Source organism: Dromiciops gliroides, chromosome 4, assembly GCF_019393635.1.
Source record: "Dromiciops gliroides isolate mDroGli1 chromosome 4, mDroGli1.pri, whole genome shotgun sequence".
Lineage (NCBI taxonomy): Eukaryota > Metazoa > Chordata > Mammalia > Microbiotheria > Microbiotheriidae > Dromiciops > Dromiciops gliroides.
Window position 1 is genome coordinate 225879404 of NC_057864.1, and position 18383 is coordinate 225897786.

General features: G+C 37.1%; 1 protein-coding gene across 5 annotated transcripts in view; it reads left to right on the forward strand.

Annotated features, from left to right (window-relative positions):
• The window catches only part of MAP2K4 (mitogen-activated protein kinase kinase 4), a 143525-nt gene that overhangs the window by 84101 nt on the left and 41041 nt on the right, over positions 1 to 18383 (forward strand). For all 5 annotated transcript variants that reach the window (XM_044004751.1, XM_044004747.1, XM_044004749.1 and 2 more), the window contains 2 exons: positions 2008 to 2182; positions 16395 to 16514. In XM_044004751.1, the coding sequence (XP_043860686.1) occupies positions 2008 to 2182; positions 16395 to 16514 (295 nt within the window). The remainder of the gene's footprint in view (positions 1 to 2007; positions 2183 to 16394; positions 16515 to 18383) is intronic.

Sequence of the window (18383 nt, forward strand, 5' to 3'; positions counted from 1 at the left end):
TAGGTCATATGATAGCTGCCTTAGGTATTTGAAGGTCTCTCACATGCAAAAGGAGGGCTTAGACTTGTACTAGTTGGCCATTGAAGACTAAACAAGGTACAGTAGGTGAAGGCTTGATACTGTGATCTTGTTCAGGAATGGGTTGGATTACCTCTGATACTCCTTTGAGCTCAGAGATTCTGGGATTCTGAAATTTTCCCTTGAATTTCATTGCTAATTAGAGACTAAATTTCTCCTTAGTTCAAAGCATCAGAGAGACCATTTTCAGAGGCAGCATGGCATAATGGAAAGAGAGTTGGTTTGGAAGCCAGCAGACCTGGATTCAAGTTCTGTCTCTGATCCATGCTGGCTGTGTGTGTGTTCCTGAGCAAGTATTCAAGACTTGAGGTTTCAGAGAAGGTACCAACCTGCATTAGTAGAGGAAATTTCTCACTTAGATTTGCCTAGAGCAATGAAATCACAGGTCTAATCTCTACCTCCAAATGGCAGAATCTGTAGGTTGAAAAACTATAAACAGAAAGCAAAAGGACAAAATCCTTTTGTTGGGGGGAGGGGAGAGGGGTAATTTAATCCTTCTAGGAAATGGAGTTTGTTCTTCATAGATGTTTCTGAACTAGATGTGTCCCTGTAGATTTTCTTCCCTTTTGAATCTCCCTGACAATAGTAGTTGATAAAAAATAAAAACTTTCAAGCGTTTTATATTTTTCCCTTTTTGGTCTGAACATTTCATGTAGGCAGTTTTTGAGTGTTGATGTTTGGACCTTCTGTGTATAAAGTGTCCTCAGCCTCTGATTGTAACTTGAATCTTTGAGGGTTCCAGGTGCTAGAAGGTATGTATGGTCATTGAGGAGATAGTTAATCAAAATGTTGCTATACTTAACTGATTTTTTTTTGGGGGGGTGGAGTCTCAAGCTTAAAACTTTCAAAGTACTTACTAATAATAGGTGAAATAGTCATTACATTAGAATAGTTACTCAAGAGCAATACTTTTAAGTCTAAAAGCACAAACTAGTGAAAAAAATGGGTATATTCACTAAAGTGAGATAAAATATTCTTAAAACTTTGAAGAAAGGAAGCCTTTTCATTGGTACTATAAGATTAAATTTTTTTGTTCATGTATCTTGGCATCTTAACAATTTTTTTCTTAAAATGTGGAATTAAATAGTGATGTTTTGGGCTAAGTACTGGACCATTGGCATATCCTTGGTTTGAGATAGGTTGTTCAACTGGCTTGGTAAAGGAGAATGTTTTTGTACTCATTTTTGTATATCTGTGCATATAATTACAATATTTTCCATTAATTTTATCTTTCCACCAACACAGAGCTGCACTGTTTACTTTTTTAAAATCCTGTTTACCCTTGATCTCCAGGTTGGAATTGTAGAGTCAGTATTGTTGCCTTAATGGGGAATTGCAGTGACGGCCCCCTCCTGTGGCTTATTTTTTGTGTGCCACTTGCTCACTTTCTATATATATATGTATTCTATTCATTAATTGATGAAGAAGCATACAATATTTAATTTAATAAATGACAGTCGTTCTGGTAAGGTCAGTTGGCTCTGCTGATGCTTGGGAACTTTGTGCATTCTTTTTGGCATTAGGAACCTCCAGAGTACTGTATAGCAGGGTAATACTACTCTGAAAGGGAGATTTTCTATCTCCTGAGATTCTGCAGATCAGAAAATCCTTGCAGGAATTTGAATATTTAGCTTTCTTAAGTTAGAAAATAACCTTGCAATTGGAAGTGTCAACTAGCTTGCAGAAATAATTTTATCAGAAGCAGAAGTAGAATTTTGTGCTTGAGCAGAGGAGACATGACAGTTAACTACAAATAAATATAAATACAGATTTAAAAAATTTTATTCATATTTTTAAAACCTGGAGGTCAGAATGTTTCATTAGCTTTTGAGAAACCAAGCCTTCCCACACATTTATTCAGTGCTACCGAAAAGAAAAAGTTAAAACTTATTTAAAATGTGGAAAAATTGCTTCCCAATATTTTAACAGAGAGAGACTGAGAACACACAGCATTGAATCATCAGGAAAACTGAAGATCTCCCCCGAACAGCACTGGGATTTCACTGCAGAGGACTTGAAAGACCTTGGAGAAATTGGACGAGGAGCTTATGGTTCTGTCAACAAAATGGTCCACAAACCAAGTGGGCAAATAATGGCAGTTAAAGTAGGTGATGCCCATAATTACTTTTGGTACTTTAATCCATTAGGTGGTAAAACTTGATGGGGGCAGTAATGCTCTTTCTGTTGTAGTTATATTCTAAGTGAAGGATATGTTTATTGTAAATATAGTGTCTAACAAATTGTTTATCTCAAAGGTGTATTGCAGTATTTTGACTCAGACAAGCTTATATATGACAAGTGCTTTGTCACATATGCTTGCATGTGTAAGTGTTTATACAAGATAAAACTTTGGCTGGACTCCTTAAGGTGTGTCAGACTTAAGGCCCTACCACTTGTCATGGGTGGGTATTGACCATAATGGTGACCTCTTGAGAGAGGGGCAATGCTAAGATCTAGAAAAGAATGGAAGGGGCAGGTTAGACAGGGGAAGGGTTAACAACAGCTGCAGAAATGGTTTCTGTGGAACCATGTTTTTCTGGCTGCCAGTAACTTCAGCCTTAAACTGGCCTTGCTGACTAGATTTTACTTCCTTAAGGCTGCCCTCAGAATGTGTAGTTGATGATGATCATGTCAGATTCTACACAGTTTGAGAGTGACATACTTATCTGTTTCTTCTACTTCCCCTTTCTTTTTCCCCAGGACCCATAAATAAAGATTATAAAGGACCTTTCTGGACAGTTGGTAGTAGCCAAAAATAAAAAATGTTGACTGATTTCTAAAAAATAATTTGTGGGCTTTATATAAACTTTTAGTGGATTTATGACTATTTTCTCCCTTTTGAAGAAGGGAGAATTTATTATGAACTCCTATTCCCTCCCTCCCCCCAAAAAACAAAAAACAAAAAACCCCAAACTCCCAAAATATAGGAAACCCAGAACAAAACTGAGTTATTCCCTTATCCCATGAAGTAGTTATTGTGGAAAGTGTAGTAGGATGTTTAGATGAGAAAACATCAATTTGTCACTTGACTGTAACTAGATATTAATGGTATTAGGGTCAGTATTCTTTCACTGTCTTAGCACTTTTGTCAAACTGATATATAAAAATGGGTATAGTAGTCTATGCTGAAATAAGTCTGGTTGTAGCTTTTTAAATTTTTGGCATTTCCTAGGGGATCACGTGAGATATAAAAAAGGCAAATTAACATTGATAATCTGAAAAAGTATGTTATAATTCCCTAGAAGAGCATTTTGACTTGTGTGTTAATTTACTTGAGATGTATGCTGTGAGCCAGAAGAAGAGACGTTATTTCAGTGTGATTACTATGTATTACTATATATTACTATGTTCAGTTAGCTCAGGAAATTTATTGCTGAATTTTCATTTTTACCAAAAGTGAAACTTATAGTTGTTTATTTCATATAGAGCTGAGGTTTTACATATTTCATCCATGTGCTAGGGACGAAAGTGATTTTTGCTTTCCCCTATGTGTGTTTGTGTGGGCCAGCAATACAGATTTGAGTGATTAATGTATAGAGTAATAAATGTCCATTTTTCCTGAACAATTTGGGTAGAAAGAATATGTATCTAAGAAAAGAACTCCACTTTAGAGCAAAGGAACCTTTTTAGGAAGCAAGGTGAGTCATTTCTACCAAATGAGCTTTCCTATTTCTATTTAAGACACATTGTCGTCCTGGTCACTCAGTTTCACTATCTTGGAGTCATTCTTTATCTTTCCCTTCTTCTGCCCCAACCCCCATTCTATTAGTTCAAGAGTTTTGTGGATTGTACCTCTGCAGTATCTTTCAGCCCTCTTTCCATTTGCACAATAGCCTCCCTGGTTCAGCCCCTCTTCACCTCTTCTGGAGCAATGCAACATCCTCCTAATTGATCATCCCCCTAATCTTTCCTCTCTCTAATACTTCTTTCACACAGCTGCCAAAATAATATTCCTTTGTTTGATTTGGGGGGTGGGGTGGGGCTGGGCAATGAGGGTTAAGTGACTTGCCCAGGGTCACACAGCTAGGAAGTGTCAAGTATCTGAGGCTGGATTTGAATTCAGGTCCTCCTGAATCCAGGGCTGGTACCTTATCCACTGTGCCACCAGCTGCCCCCAAAATAATATTCCTAAATCATATTTCTGACCATTTTATTTCCTGCTTGAAAAGCTGTAGTAGTGTGCCCTATTGCATCTGAGATAAATATAAACTTTTCACCATAGCATTTAAAGGCCTCCTGGTATTTACTCAATCAATGAGTAATAAGCCTTTAAGGGTTAATTAAAGAGTTATTAAAGGGTTCCAGGAGTTTTTTGGAGTAATTTTGGTACAATAGTTCCTTCCTGGTCATATAGCAGGAACTTAAAAATATCTAGAACATCATCTGTATAGAAACAGGCTATAGCTGTATTTAGAGTTATAACAATCACCTGACTTGCCCACTTGTCATATCCAGATAGATTTAGTATAATAGCAACAGTGAAGATAATTCACCATTTCTTCCCTGTTGCAGTCAGATATTTGATGAGTACGAATATAAAAATATATTGGGAGCTAAGTTATTGTTAAATGTCTTTTAAATGCTTCACTTCTCCTTACACATAGAAAAGCAATTTCAACTTACATACTTGGCATTACTTCCTCCAGTTGTCGTAATAGTACTCTTTTCCATTCCAAAAGAATTGAGATTATGAATAAGTAATTTGGGCAGGATAGAGTCTTGGACCTGGAGTCTGGAAGACTCATCTTCCTGAGTTCAAATATGGCCTCAGACACATACTAGCTTTGTAACCCTGGGTAAGACACTTAACTCTTTACCTCAGTTTCTTCATCTATAAAATGAGCTGGAGAAGAAAATGGCAATCCCCTTATTGGGTCATGAAGAGTCAGACATGACTGAACAATAACAACAGTAGCAACATAAGTAATTTGGGTCTATGGCAGAATCATGTGGTCATATGTTGGAATGTTTGGGATACATCTTGAGTGAACACATTAAATTTTAAATCCTTTTAGTAGGGAATCTCCCTTTTCCCCCAAATAGAGTCTAAAGTCAGTGCTATAAAATCTTTTACTTACCTGTTCCAACAGAGCTTTAAATAGCAAAATCAGAACTATTTAGATTTTGTAAGTTCATCATTGTCCAGTTCGAAAACTTTTTAAACATATCCTGTTTTGAATCTGACTAATTTTCACATTACTCTTAGGGTATCCCTCTCAGACCTTCTTCATATGATTGGAACTCTTCCCACAATAGACATTATCATAGTTAGGTAAGAAAGTGGAAAAGGTCTGGGTGGTGACTCTCACAGAGTCACAGAGCCTACTTGCTCCTCATTGTTGAAACCCTCCTTTTTTAAGTGCAGCAACCCCACCAGTTGAGTCAGGTGCTTTTAAAAATAAAGTATTAACTGTACTTTGTATATTAGACAAAAAATTACTATTAAAGTAATAGCCTATTAAAGGTTATTTTTTAGAACTAGAGAAATAATTCCATTCATCTTGTTTTGTTTACCACATTTGGAATATTTTGGTATTACCAATCTGTAAATCTAAATAGGATTTGTCTCACAGTCCAGAAATGTGTAAATCCAGAAATATGTAAAGAAAGCACCACTATTTGAGCAATACTCTGAGTTCTGATATTACTAGAGATTCTTTTTTTGTTTTTCTTCTTCAGAGCAGTCTGTATTATTTAGATATAGGAGGGTTGGAAGACCACGTGAAGGATCTCAGACCCTTACTCCATTCACTTTTTCCTCTCTCTGAAGCCTTACTTTATTGTTAGCAAACTCTCTTAGATTGATTCTCCTCATGCTCATTCCAGCTTCTCAGTATACAAACCTGGCAGGCTTCAGAAGATTTGTCTGACTACTCATTTCCTGCTCCCCAACATATTAGTTTAGGTAGAAAAGCTGGCGTACTCCTTCCTACTCTTGGGTACTATCTTACTTTTCTACCTCTATTTCCCTGATGTTAAATGCTATGGAAAAAAAAATTATGAAGCCTTTTGAAGAGGGCCTTTCACAAAGGTCATTCACAGTTCATTAGAAATCTCAAGACTCAAAGTTACTATAGAACCTGTGCTGCCAGAGACGATGAGATTGGGAAATAAATGCTTGCTCTGCATTCAGTTCAGTTAAACCACTATATGACTTGACATTGGGAATTCAGATACAAAACCAGTCAGTTTCTGCCTGTGAAGAGTTTTCATTCTACTCAGGAGAAATAAACATGTTCACATACATATATATTCATCATCATAGCTAACATTTTCAAGTGCCTACTATAGGCACTATGATATAACATAAAGGGTGTTACGTCTTATAGCTTAAAATAGCACTAAGACTTTTGGAATATCCTGTAAAAGTAATTTTAAAGGCAGGGAGCACTAACTACTGAGGCAATTGAGAAAGGGGATGTGATACTTGAACTGAACCTTGAAGGAAGCTAGGGGAATCACAGAGGAAAAAGTGAGGAAGCAGGGCATTCCAGGCATGGGGTCAGCTTGTTCAAAGGCATGGAGATGAGAGATGGAATGCCATGTAAAGGGAAGAGCAGGTAGTTCAGTATGACTACAACACAGGAATGTGTATATGTGGGGGATAGAAGAAGGAGTTAATATAGAATGAACTAAAAAGTTAAGGTGGAGTCTGATAATAAAGGGCTTTAAAGGCAACAGGGAGCCACTGAAACTTCTTGACCAAGAAGTTAACACAGTCAGACCTGTGCCTTAAAGAATATCAAGTTGACATCTATGTAGATGGATTAAAAGGGAGAAGCTAGATTTGAGGAGTCCAGCCAAATAAGACACTACTGGAGTAGTCCAGATGAGCAATGTTGAGGGACTAAATTACAATTTTATGGTGCAAGTGGAGAGGAGGAGGAGGAGGATGTGAGAGATCCTGTGGAAATGAAATCAGTAAGATACTTAGCTGTGGTGAGTGAGGGAAAGAGAAGGGCTAAGGATGGCTCCTAGGTTGTAAAGCTGGGTGACTGGAATAATGGTGGTGACCTGAGCGGAGGAGGGAAGTTAGGAGGCATGGATTTAAGAGGAAAGATGTGGAGTTTGGTATTGAATGTGGTGAATTTGAGATGTAGATAACCAGCAGGCTTTTGGAGATGCAGTGATTGAATTCAAGAGAAAAATAAAAGCTGACTTGTATCTTCAAGAGTCATCTGCATAGAGATGATAGTTAAACTCTTGGGCATTGATAAGATCACCAGGAGAGAGTGTATTAATAAATTAACAAGTATTTATTAAGTGCCTACTATTTGCCCAGTTACTGTGCTAGGTGTTAGGGATACAAGTACAAAGAATAACGCTACTTTTAGGGGATTTATATTCTAATGGGGGGAGACAACACATTCATAAAATAATAGGCACAGCAGAAATCTACAATATGCATTTTTATACAGACTTACATTTATGATATATATTTGTGTGTACTTGTATATAAACAAAATACTCAAATACTTGAAAGTTAAGTATATTGGGAGGAGGGGGTATCAGGACAGGATTCATGCAGAGGATGGTGCCTGGGCTTCATTTTAATGATAGTGAGGGACTCTGAGATAGAGGCAAAGAAAATGCATTCCAGGCATGGGGGACTGCCAGTGCAAAGGCATGGAAACAGGAGATGGTGCATTGAAAGTAAGGAACAGAGGCAGCCAGATTGGCTGAGTCACGGTGCAGAAGAGAGAATAATGTCCAGTGAAACGGGAAAGATTGGTTGGGGCCATGTTGTGTAGGGCTTTAAAAGACAAACAGAAGAGTATATATTTGGCAAGAGGAAGATATTAGAGTTGGTTGAGTAAGGGTATCACATGGTCAGATATCTGCACTTAAGGAAAATTACTTTGGCAGAAGTGGGTAGAATTGACTGGAGTGTTGAGAGAAGTGAGTTAGGGAGACCAGTTAGAATGCTATTCCGATAATCTAGCAGTGAGAGTTGGGATTAGGGATCAGATACTAGAGAAATTGTCAGGGTAGAAATGTCAAGATTGGCAATTGATTGGATATGTAGGTTGTAAGTTGAGGATGATGCTGAGATAACAAACTTGAAGACAGGAAGGATTCTCTGCCTTTACTAGAAATAGGCAAGTTTGGAAGAGGAAAGGATGGGTGGAAGGGAAGATTATAATGTCAGTTTTAGATGTGTTGAGTTTTAAATGTCCAGTAGGCAGTTGGTGATAAGCTGAAACTTGGGGGCAACGGGCAACAAAGATGGTACAGCCCAACTCTCTTGCATAACTGTGCCAACAAAGACATAGAAAGAATGTCAGACCAAGTATTGATTGTGAAATCCAAGGAGAAAGCATGAGCTATTTTTTTTCCAGCCAAGGTGAGCATAAGGAGATGGACAGGGGCAAAGAGGAATCAAAGACTGTTTACTGGGCAAGAACAGGAACAAAAGCAAGTTGCAGCTGTGTGCAGCATTGACCTAGGAGCAGAGTCATTGATTTCGGGCTCTAGTCAGGTCTTAGGCCTGCAACTGAGTGACCATGGTAGGGAACTCAGACCAAGGGGAAGCCTGTGGTTCTGTTGCTTCAGACCTATAAAGTCTTACAGGTATATAGTTGAGTCCCCCAAACTCAAGCTGGACTCAGGGGTTTGCAAACTTCAAACTAGGAGAGCAGTAATTAGTAACTAGATCAGATTGCCTTGAGTTCAAACTGACAGTTTTCAGGCCCCAGGCTAGAACTGCCATTCAGATCCTTGAATAACATAACATTTAGTTCCCACAGAATGGAACACACACCCAAACAAGGCCCAGACATTTGTTCCAGAATAGCAGAGTTGGTCTCGAACATAAAATACCAATTTAGGAAGTAAGGCTGGAATGAATTCCCACAATAAAGAGCTGTTATAGAGAAAGGGTCTCCCAATATAAACACAGAAGAGAATGACTACAAAGGAGAAGGGCTGCCTTTTTTCAGAGACCAGGGGAGAGGAAGAAAGAGTGAAATCATGTCAAAGACTTTTGAGATGAAGAGAATGGGAGAAAAGGGAGCTTATGTTGAATGGCCTCAGGTTTGTCTCTTCTCTCCCCTCCACCTCTGACCCCCCCCCCCCTCTCCAAAATAAGAGGAATGGTCCTCAGGTGGGGTGGGGATGGGAAGGAGTAAAGGACCAATTATTCAGTAAATATTTTTAAAACACCCATATCTAACCATTACTGTGCCACCAGGGATACAAATAAAAAGAGAGTCCCTGCCTTCAAGGAGAATGGGAGAAGAGAATATACAAAATGAATCTGAAAAGTGGGGGAGAGGAGAAAGGTATGCCATGTGGGGGTCTGATGAATTCCAAAGGAACCCAAAAGCAGTGCAGGTGGCAGAAAATGCAGAGAACTATGGGAGGGATGATAAACTTTTAGAATAGGTTCTCTGGGGAGTGAGATAAGGAATCTGTTAGGAATAAATGGATTCACAGGCTTGCTGCAGGGAGGTGTCAGCTGAGATTGATAAAATATATTTGTGCTGTATCCTGTCAGCATAGCTATGAGGATTACCTAGGAAACAGTGGATAGGACGCAGTGTGGAGTCAGGAAGACCTGAGTTCAAATTTGGTTTTTAGACACTTACTAGCTGTGTGACCCTCAACAAGTCACTTAACTTCTTTTTGCTTCAGTTTCCTCAGCTATAAAAGGGATAATTACAGCACCTACCTGGAAGGGTTGTGAGGATCAATGAAATGTTACTTATAAAGTGCTTAGCACAGTGCTTGGCACATAGCAGTTGCTTAATCAGTGCATGTTTCCTTTCTTTCTCTTCCAGCTTTGTTCAGCAGCTTGTGAGCATGAAAGGTGGAAACTGATGGTGGGAGTAATCTAATGCTGAGGAAAATGTTGCTAGGATAGAGGGACAAAGGAATTCAGTGGAGCACAGTGTAGAGTTGAAATGGCTAATTGTTGAGTTGAGTTTGGAAAGGGAGAAATGTATAGTAGGGGTAATGGCCTGATAAAATACTGAGGAATGGAGGGAATGAAGATCTTAATGGGGTCAAAGAAAAAGTGGTGAACCATTGGGAATAATAGGCTATGGTCAGATAAAGGAATTTCTAATCAGGGAAGTGGAACATTTGTGTGTTATGGCAAGATTAAGTGTATAGACTATCCCTCTGTGGTACCTGAGGTGGAGTAAAGAGTAGATCCTAGAGATTTAAGAGATTTAAGAAGATTAAGATTAAGAGATTTAGGAAGTAAGAGTTTAGGGAGTTTTTAGCTCCCTGAATAATAAAATCTTCCAGTATAATGGCCAGAGGGAGAGGAAAATGGTGAGACAGGTTCTGAACTTCTTAAGAAAGAAGGGAGAATGGTTTGGAGGTAAGTATGCTACAACTACAATGATTTTGATGAGTAAAAAATTTTAATTGTGTGAACTGAAAATAGGGAAGGTTACTGAGTGAAACACAAAAGGAGAAAGCCTGGAAGTCAAAGGGGAGAGTTAAAAGTGTTAATATTTCTTCTCCAGGACCAATGTAAATGAGGGTTTAAGAGACATGGTACAACCAGTGCTGAAAAGGATATCTAGAGATGCAGTGTTATCTGAGGCGAGTTCAGGACTCTGTGAGGGCTAACAGATAGAATGAATGTGAGCCTCAAGAGGTCCCAGATGAAGAGGAGTTTGTCTGCTATCAAAGTAGAAAAAGAGAACAGGGCCCAGGACAGATACCTGGGATAAACCCACACATTGAAGACACGGATGACCCTCTTTTCAATTTTCAATTGAAAAGGTTAAGAAAGCAGTGTCACAAAAACCCACAGGGGAAAGAGAAGGAAGGAAGGGGCAACATTATTAAATTATTAAAACATAAGTCAAGAAGGATGAGGGCTGCGAAAAGGCAAAGGACGTCACTGATAATTTTGGAGAAAGCAGTTTTACTCCAGTGGTGGGAAGAAAAACCAGATTTCAAGTGATTGAAAAGTAAGTTGGAGGTACAGAAGTTGAGGTAGGGAATGTAGATGGCTTTTTCTGGGTCTGCCTGGGATCTGGGCATGTTTGTAGATAGCAGGGAAGGAACTAGTGTTTGGTTCATCGGTAAAAAATTAGGGAGAAGGGGATGATCAAAAAGGCAGGCTTCTGGAGAAGGGAGAGGAGGGGGTCAAGGCATATGCAGAGAGCTGGCGAGAAGGACCACTTCTACCAACATTGGAACAAAGGAGAGATTGTAAGTGATATTGTTGACATTTGAGTTTTGAAATGGAGATGTAGAGATCTTGCTCCATGTGATCTCCATTTTTCTGATATGAGGTTGTGTGCTGGTAATTGGGGGTGGTGTGTATGGAGTGGTGCAGATTGTACTACACTTGGGTTATTATATAGGTATGCTTTATTTCGTCACAACCTCATTGAGGCTATGGAGCTGACACAATTTCTGTAGATCATCAATACCCATAGGTTTTTACTAGACTAGATGACTGGCCAAAATTCCTTGCTTCCTCCTTACCATTTCCACCCCAGCTTTCTAGCATTTAACTGTGGAAGCTGATCTTCTTGAATCCCACCATACTCCATTTATCATAAATATGCATAGGGGCCTCTATCAACTGTTTTTTAATTTTATGGCTGGTAAATTTCTACTTCCTGCTCTCCTTATCCCTGTAATTCAAAATTTCTGTTGCCTGATGAGGAAATAATTCCCAAAGCTAGTCAGTCTATAGTCTCCTCTGTCCTTCAAGTTTCAGTGAGCTTGGAAGAGGCAGCATGTAGTAGTGGATGAAGCATTGGACTTGGGGTCAGGAAGATCTGGTTAAATCCTGCTTCAAGTACTTATGATCTGTGTGACCCTAGTCAAGTTACTTAACATCTCGAGTGTCACAGTTTTCCCCTCTATAAAATGAGAAGGTTGGACTTGCTACCCTCTAAGGTTCCTTCCTGCTCTAAATCTGTGGGTCCCTATTTTATTGCTCAACTTTGTCCCAAGTCTCTTTATCTTATGTTCTTTCCATCTTCCCTTTATCTCATCTCATGTTGTTAGAACATACCTGGAATTTGCCCTCAAACTTAAAGAATTTCAGAGTTGGAAGGGACCTCCATGTCCATCTTACTTTAGTCCATAACTGAAAAAGATTCCCCTTTACAACATAGTTGTCTAGTGGTCATATAACTTTTGCTTGAAGACTACTGATGGCACTAGATAGAAACCTTCCAGCTCCTGAGGCAGCCCAATTCCACAAATGATTAAGAAGTCATCAAGGCAAAATTCCCTATATGCTGCTTTCATCCATTGCTTCTTGTTCTGTCCTCTAAATAGAACAAAGTTTTTTTTTAACCCCCCCCCCCCCCAGTAGAATATAAGTTCCATTAAAGGGGAGGACAGTTTAATTTTTGTCATCCTTTAGTGCCCTAAACAGTGCCTTACACAGAGTAGGCACTTAATCTTTGATGAACTGAATTAAATTATCTCAACTGAGTCTTCACTGATGCTAGACAATCCTCCTATTCTTCCCTTAATAATTCAATTATGTTCCCTGAAGTGGCTGTTTCAACCATCTCTCCTTAAGCCCCCAAACAACATTGCCTTGGAAGTTACTGAGAAGATGAAGTTTACTTATTACACTTGAAAATACTCTCTTTCAAGGTTTATCTGTCTTTTGTTCTAGTCTTTGAGGAAGAGTTGTCGTGCCTATTTGCCAAGGCTGACCTTTTCCACTAATGTAGAATACTTTATTTTTTACCATATACCCCATGTGATAGCATAATGACTTGTACATATTAAACACACACAAAAAATTGTTGAATTGAATTTTATTTGCAATAATGTGTAGCTTAGCCTTGTCTCTATTTTAGGACTTTGGTGTTCTACCTTAAAAAAATTTCTAAATACAGTAAAACTTCACTTATTTAAATTGAGGGAAATATCCAGTTATAATTACTAGAAGTCCTGCATTTTTGGAGTATTTTAGGGGAATGTTGTATTATTTTCAACTACATATAGTAGCTTAACCTAGGCAAAGAAAATGCTGGCAAGTAGAGATAAATGGGATTCTTGTATATAATATATAGTTATTTGAAATTGCAGTTTCAATTGTGAGCAAATGGATGTTTCTAAAGTAGTTCTAAATACCAAATGTGGTTGATAATTTTATTTACTTTTCTCAAGATTTTTTTTTAACCCTTTCTTTGTACAATCTGGAAAAATTTGCTTAGGAAAAGTGAATTCTTAATCTGAATTATCATAGGTTGTAAATTAATGGAGTTTGGATTAATTCAGACTTATTAATTCAGTCTTATTGAGTTGAGCAATGAAATAAGATAATGTTAATATATACATATATACATATATATATACATATGTGTGTATATGTTTTGTATAATTAGAAATATTAAGTATATACAAATGTATTCTTGTAGAAAATGGATAAAATTCAGGTAATCTAAAAGTGGTGCTGCTTAAACCTAGCTGTTAGTATCTCACATTAAACCTTAATAAATGACAAATTCAGTCTGCTTCAATCTTGGTATCCCATAGTGTCATGTTTGCTGGGAAACAGAACTTTTACCTGCATAAATTGAGTCACAAAGTTGACTCTGATTTTTAACAGGATTTTGCTTGGTCAAGTCATGTTACCTCCTTGGCCCTCACTAAAAATTATGGGGTTGGCCCAAAAGGCATATGAAGACCTTGAAATGAATATACTATCTGCTGATGGAACTATATCTTTGGGCATGATAGTAATAGCTAATATTTATATTGCTCCTAAAGATTTGTAATGATACATAAATGTGTGTGCGTATGTGTGTATGTGTGTGTATATACATATCTCTATATATCTACATAGCTTACACATTATGCACTATAGATACATGTATACATACACATATTGTTTCATTTCATCTTCATTATAACCATGTGAAATACATGTTATTGCTATCTACGTTTGACAGATGAGGAAATTGAGGCTGAAACTTACCCAGGGTCACCTACCTTGTGTCTGAGGCATAATTTGAACATGTCTTTTTGACTCCCAAGTCCATCCTTCTACTCACTACACTAGCAGTATCAAACTCAAATAGAAATGGAGCAATCACAAGTTTACATAATCAATACTGCATTGTATTTTTACTTATTTTATTAAGCATTTCTCAATTTTATCTGGTTTTAATCTGATTCATAACCAGCATGAGCTTACCACTTCTGTACTACGCTACCGTGTCTCTTGGATATATGTCTCCAAACCTTTGATCCAATTTATTCATCCTTTAAACATTTATTAAGTACTCTTTGTGTACATGCACTTTGGTAAGCACCAAAGGAAATACTATTTTTAGAAAAGACATTCTTTTATGACTAGCCAAAAAATAGTTCTACCCTCTTTTGAAGTTTTGTCCATAACATATAATTTCTTATGTTTGTTTCCTAGAACTCAATTCAGAACTGGAAGGAACTTTAGGTATTATTTAATACAGTTCCCTCATTTTACACATGATAAAATTGAAGCCAAAGAGGGGAACCAGTTTAGGGAGATATTGTACTTTAGTGACTGACATTAGTAATGTTCATAAGCAATAAAAGTTTTCATAAGTGTTATTTTCATATGTCTAAAGAAATATATAATGAAAAAACCCATTTCCTCCTGCTCCCAAACAAATGAGTATTACTCTTTTTCCTCCTCAATCCCTAATTTCCTCCTCAAGCCCCCCAATCAGTGTCATTGCTGACAGCAGCTGGCCCCCACCCCAACTTGTCAGCAGTTCCTGGGACTGCTGTTCTGATTCTGATACACAATATAGATGCTAATAAAGTTGTCATATATTAGAAAAATTTGTTTCCAGGAAAGATGTAATTAATTTTTTTGCATAAATGAGCACCAAAGGTTTATGAACATCTTTCACTATTATTGGGTTTGAGTCATTTTTACCTTTTTGAAATGATCTTTTTGATTGAAAGATGAATCTTAATATCATTCCCAAAGCAAAGTTTCCAACTGTTAAATGAATAAGAACACTGAGGCAGTAAGGGAATGATGGGGAAATAATTCCTGATTTCTATAAGCATTTGATCTAATTTTTTTTCTTATTTTTCTTTTGGGAAATAAAATACAAAATGAGATTTGCAAATATAAACTTATGATTAACCAGTTCTTTCATGCAGAAAACATAATAGCTAGTGAAGAAGTAGTGAATGATAAAATTACAATTCTTTCATTTGACATGTCTTAGATCAAGAGAAGCATCTGCTTCTTCTATTTAAGCCTGTGCTTCTCATAACCCCCTGGGATGTCAGTTGTTTCTCTGTATATTTGGTATATCTGTGAAATGGAAATTCATTTGATTGCCCTCTTCTTTCAAGACACTTGTGGAGGAGTGCCTTGAAATTCTTAGAGGACAATACTATAATGAAAAAAACAAAAAACCACTGGCATGTTAAATAAGGTGAGTTAACGAATTTGAGGTTGTGAATGTCACTATGAGATAAAAAACATAAATTTTGTTGATTTTTAAAAAATCATTATCAACCTGTTTTTTCACCTGCTTTTCTACCATAAGGAGAATCCTCCTCTAGTTTTATTTTATAGTCTTTGACTTTGCTTTGACCTCTTGGGTCATTGCTGATAATATGTTTACCATTCCTAGGAATCTCAACTTGCCATTACTATGTGCCAGGAGTACACCAAGGAACACATTTTTAAGAAGAGAGTGATGACTTAAAAAGGATTCTCCCTCATTTCCAGGTTCCCCTATACAGGTTTATTCTAGCCTAAAGTCTGAGTGAAAGTTTTGATGATTTTTGCTTTTAACCTGATCTAGAAGAAAAGGCCTGGGAGTCAGGAAGTAGATTTTATTTCCAGTTTTGACCCTAAGTAGCTATGTGGCCTAAAACAAGTCATCTTAATTAACTGAGTTTCTTCAGCCAGCTTTAACCTTCTATCATTGGTATGTACATGTGCTCATAGTTTCTCCTGTGAAAACCCTTTAAAATGTAATTTTATTATAATTTTTCCTGTATTTCCTTTCCTTAGTTTCTTTATAGCTGCCATAAGGGCATTAATTTTTGCAGTATACATGTCTTGTTGCCTAACTTTCATCATTATTAATATGTGCTTTGGTGTCAGATTCCCATACTCATTCAGAAAAGGAATTTCTGAAATGTCTGTGGTAGATTCAATTGATGAATAGTTAGCATAAATACGGAATTGATTTTTCATTTTGGGAAAGTTTTCTTATGACGTAGAATATTGCTTATGGATATTTATTTCAGAATAGTGCTTATTTTTAAAAAATCTTCGTGTAGAAGTCTTAAAAACAGGTTCCTGAAATGGTTATTTTCTGTTTTTGTGAAATAACTTTTCATAATAATTATTTTTTCAGAGGATTCGATCTACAGTGGATGAAAAAGAGCAAAAACAGCTGCTTATGGACTTGGATGTGGTGATGAGAAGTAGTGATTGCCCATATATTGTTCAATTTTATGGAGCACTCTTCAGAGAGGTATGAATGAACATCTGTGGCTTTTAACAAAAGAATACACAGCTGAAAATCATAGCTTTAGCGCTAAAAGTGACCTAAGAGATCAGGATGGCTTCCTCACTTTATAGATTAGGAAATTTAGACACAGGGAGGTTAAGTAATGATTACTGTCCGTGTCCAGTTCCATTCTTTGTTTTTGGTTAAATCTTTTAGTAGATAAGATCTCAGAGGGCATAGGGATAATTGAGATGGATATTCATAATAGATCATAAGTTTTATAGCTGGAAAGACCTTATGAGATCATCAGGTCCAACTCTGTCATTTAACATTTGAGCAAACAGCCTCACTTAAATAATGAGTCTTTGTACTGGAAGGGACCTTAGGGATTAGCTAGCTAATCTATCCTCCTACCCAGTATAGGAATTTTTTCTATAGCACTTCTGATAGATGTTTGCCCAACTTCTACCTCACTACTTGTAATAATGAGGAGTTCATTTCATGAGGCAGCCAATTCCATTGTTGCACATTGTATATTTTTTTGGCTTTTTCCTCTTCACCTTTTCTCAACTATTATCCTTGATTACTTCTACATTTATATTGACACACATTTCCCACCGTCCTCTACTCTTCTGAATCACCTGGCATCAATACTTTTTAGTTCCTTGCTGACCTGGCTATACCAAATACTATTCTGTCTACCAACTTATGAATGATTCTTCTCTTCTCTGAAAATATTCTAAACTAAACTTAACTGAGAATTCTTAATGCATAGAATCTAGTTTGTACACTCAAACTGGGCATGAACTAAACTTCTTCCACCATCTGGACTGCTTTGATGGCTGTTTCAGCATCATGTGTGCACATCCCCATCCTAGATTCTGTTGTCCCTCTGTTCTTTGCCATGTTTATCATACAATCTCCAATTCTGTATATTCTTTTTTCTGGTCTGTATTTCTTGAGGAAGGCAAATTCAGTGGGTCTAATGGGAGAGAGAACTGTGTTTTCTACAATCTGATTTTTCTGAAATCTACTTGTGCCCCTAGTATCCCACTGAAGCTTCATTTATAAAATGACTTCTATTAGCCATTCTCAGTTCTCATCCTCATAACCTCATAGGTCTAAAATTTGAAAGTATCTCAGAGTTATCTATTTCAGTTGCCTTATTTTAAAATGGAAAAACTGATGGTGTAGGGGGTTTATATTAATGGTACTTAAACCTATGCTTGAAACCTTGGAGTCATCTTTGACTCTTCCTTTACTCTCATGCCTTTGTAATATATCCTATATTTGAATTTTCTTGGGAAGGGGTGGAAAATTTCATTTTCATTACCTAGTATTAGAACCCATAATACTTCATTTCTAGGCTATTGTAGTAGCTTCCAGTAAGTCACCTGTATTTTAAGTTTTTTCTCCCTGCATGGTACTGCCAGATTAATTTTCCTAAAATGTAGCTTTCGTGTTAATTGTTCTGACAAACATTCCATTGTTCCTCATTATATATATATTATATATATATATATATATATATATTATATATATATTATATATAAGATGGTTTCAGACATATTTATACTTTTCCAGAAATACCTGCCATATACAAATCTTCCTTTCAAGCCAAACTGGTCACTCTGCTCTCTGCTATATATGCTTTAAGAACTCTTTGCTTCTGTGTTGCTGAATTTATTCTCATGTTCTGTAATATGCTCCTGCTTCTTCCCTGCCTCTCCTAAATTCCATTGTCTGTTCCAATTTCTCTTTTCCCTAATGATACCTTTCCCTTTTCTGAGCTCATGTTTTGTTTATCCCAGAGGAAGTTGCTGGTGTAGTGGATAAGCTGTTGGGCTTGGAATCAAGAAGACCCTGTTTCAATTCTGGCCTTAGACACTAGCT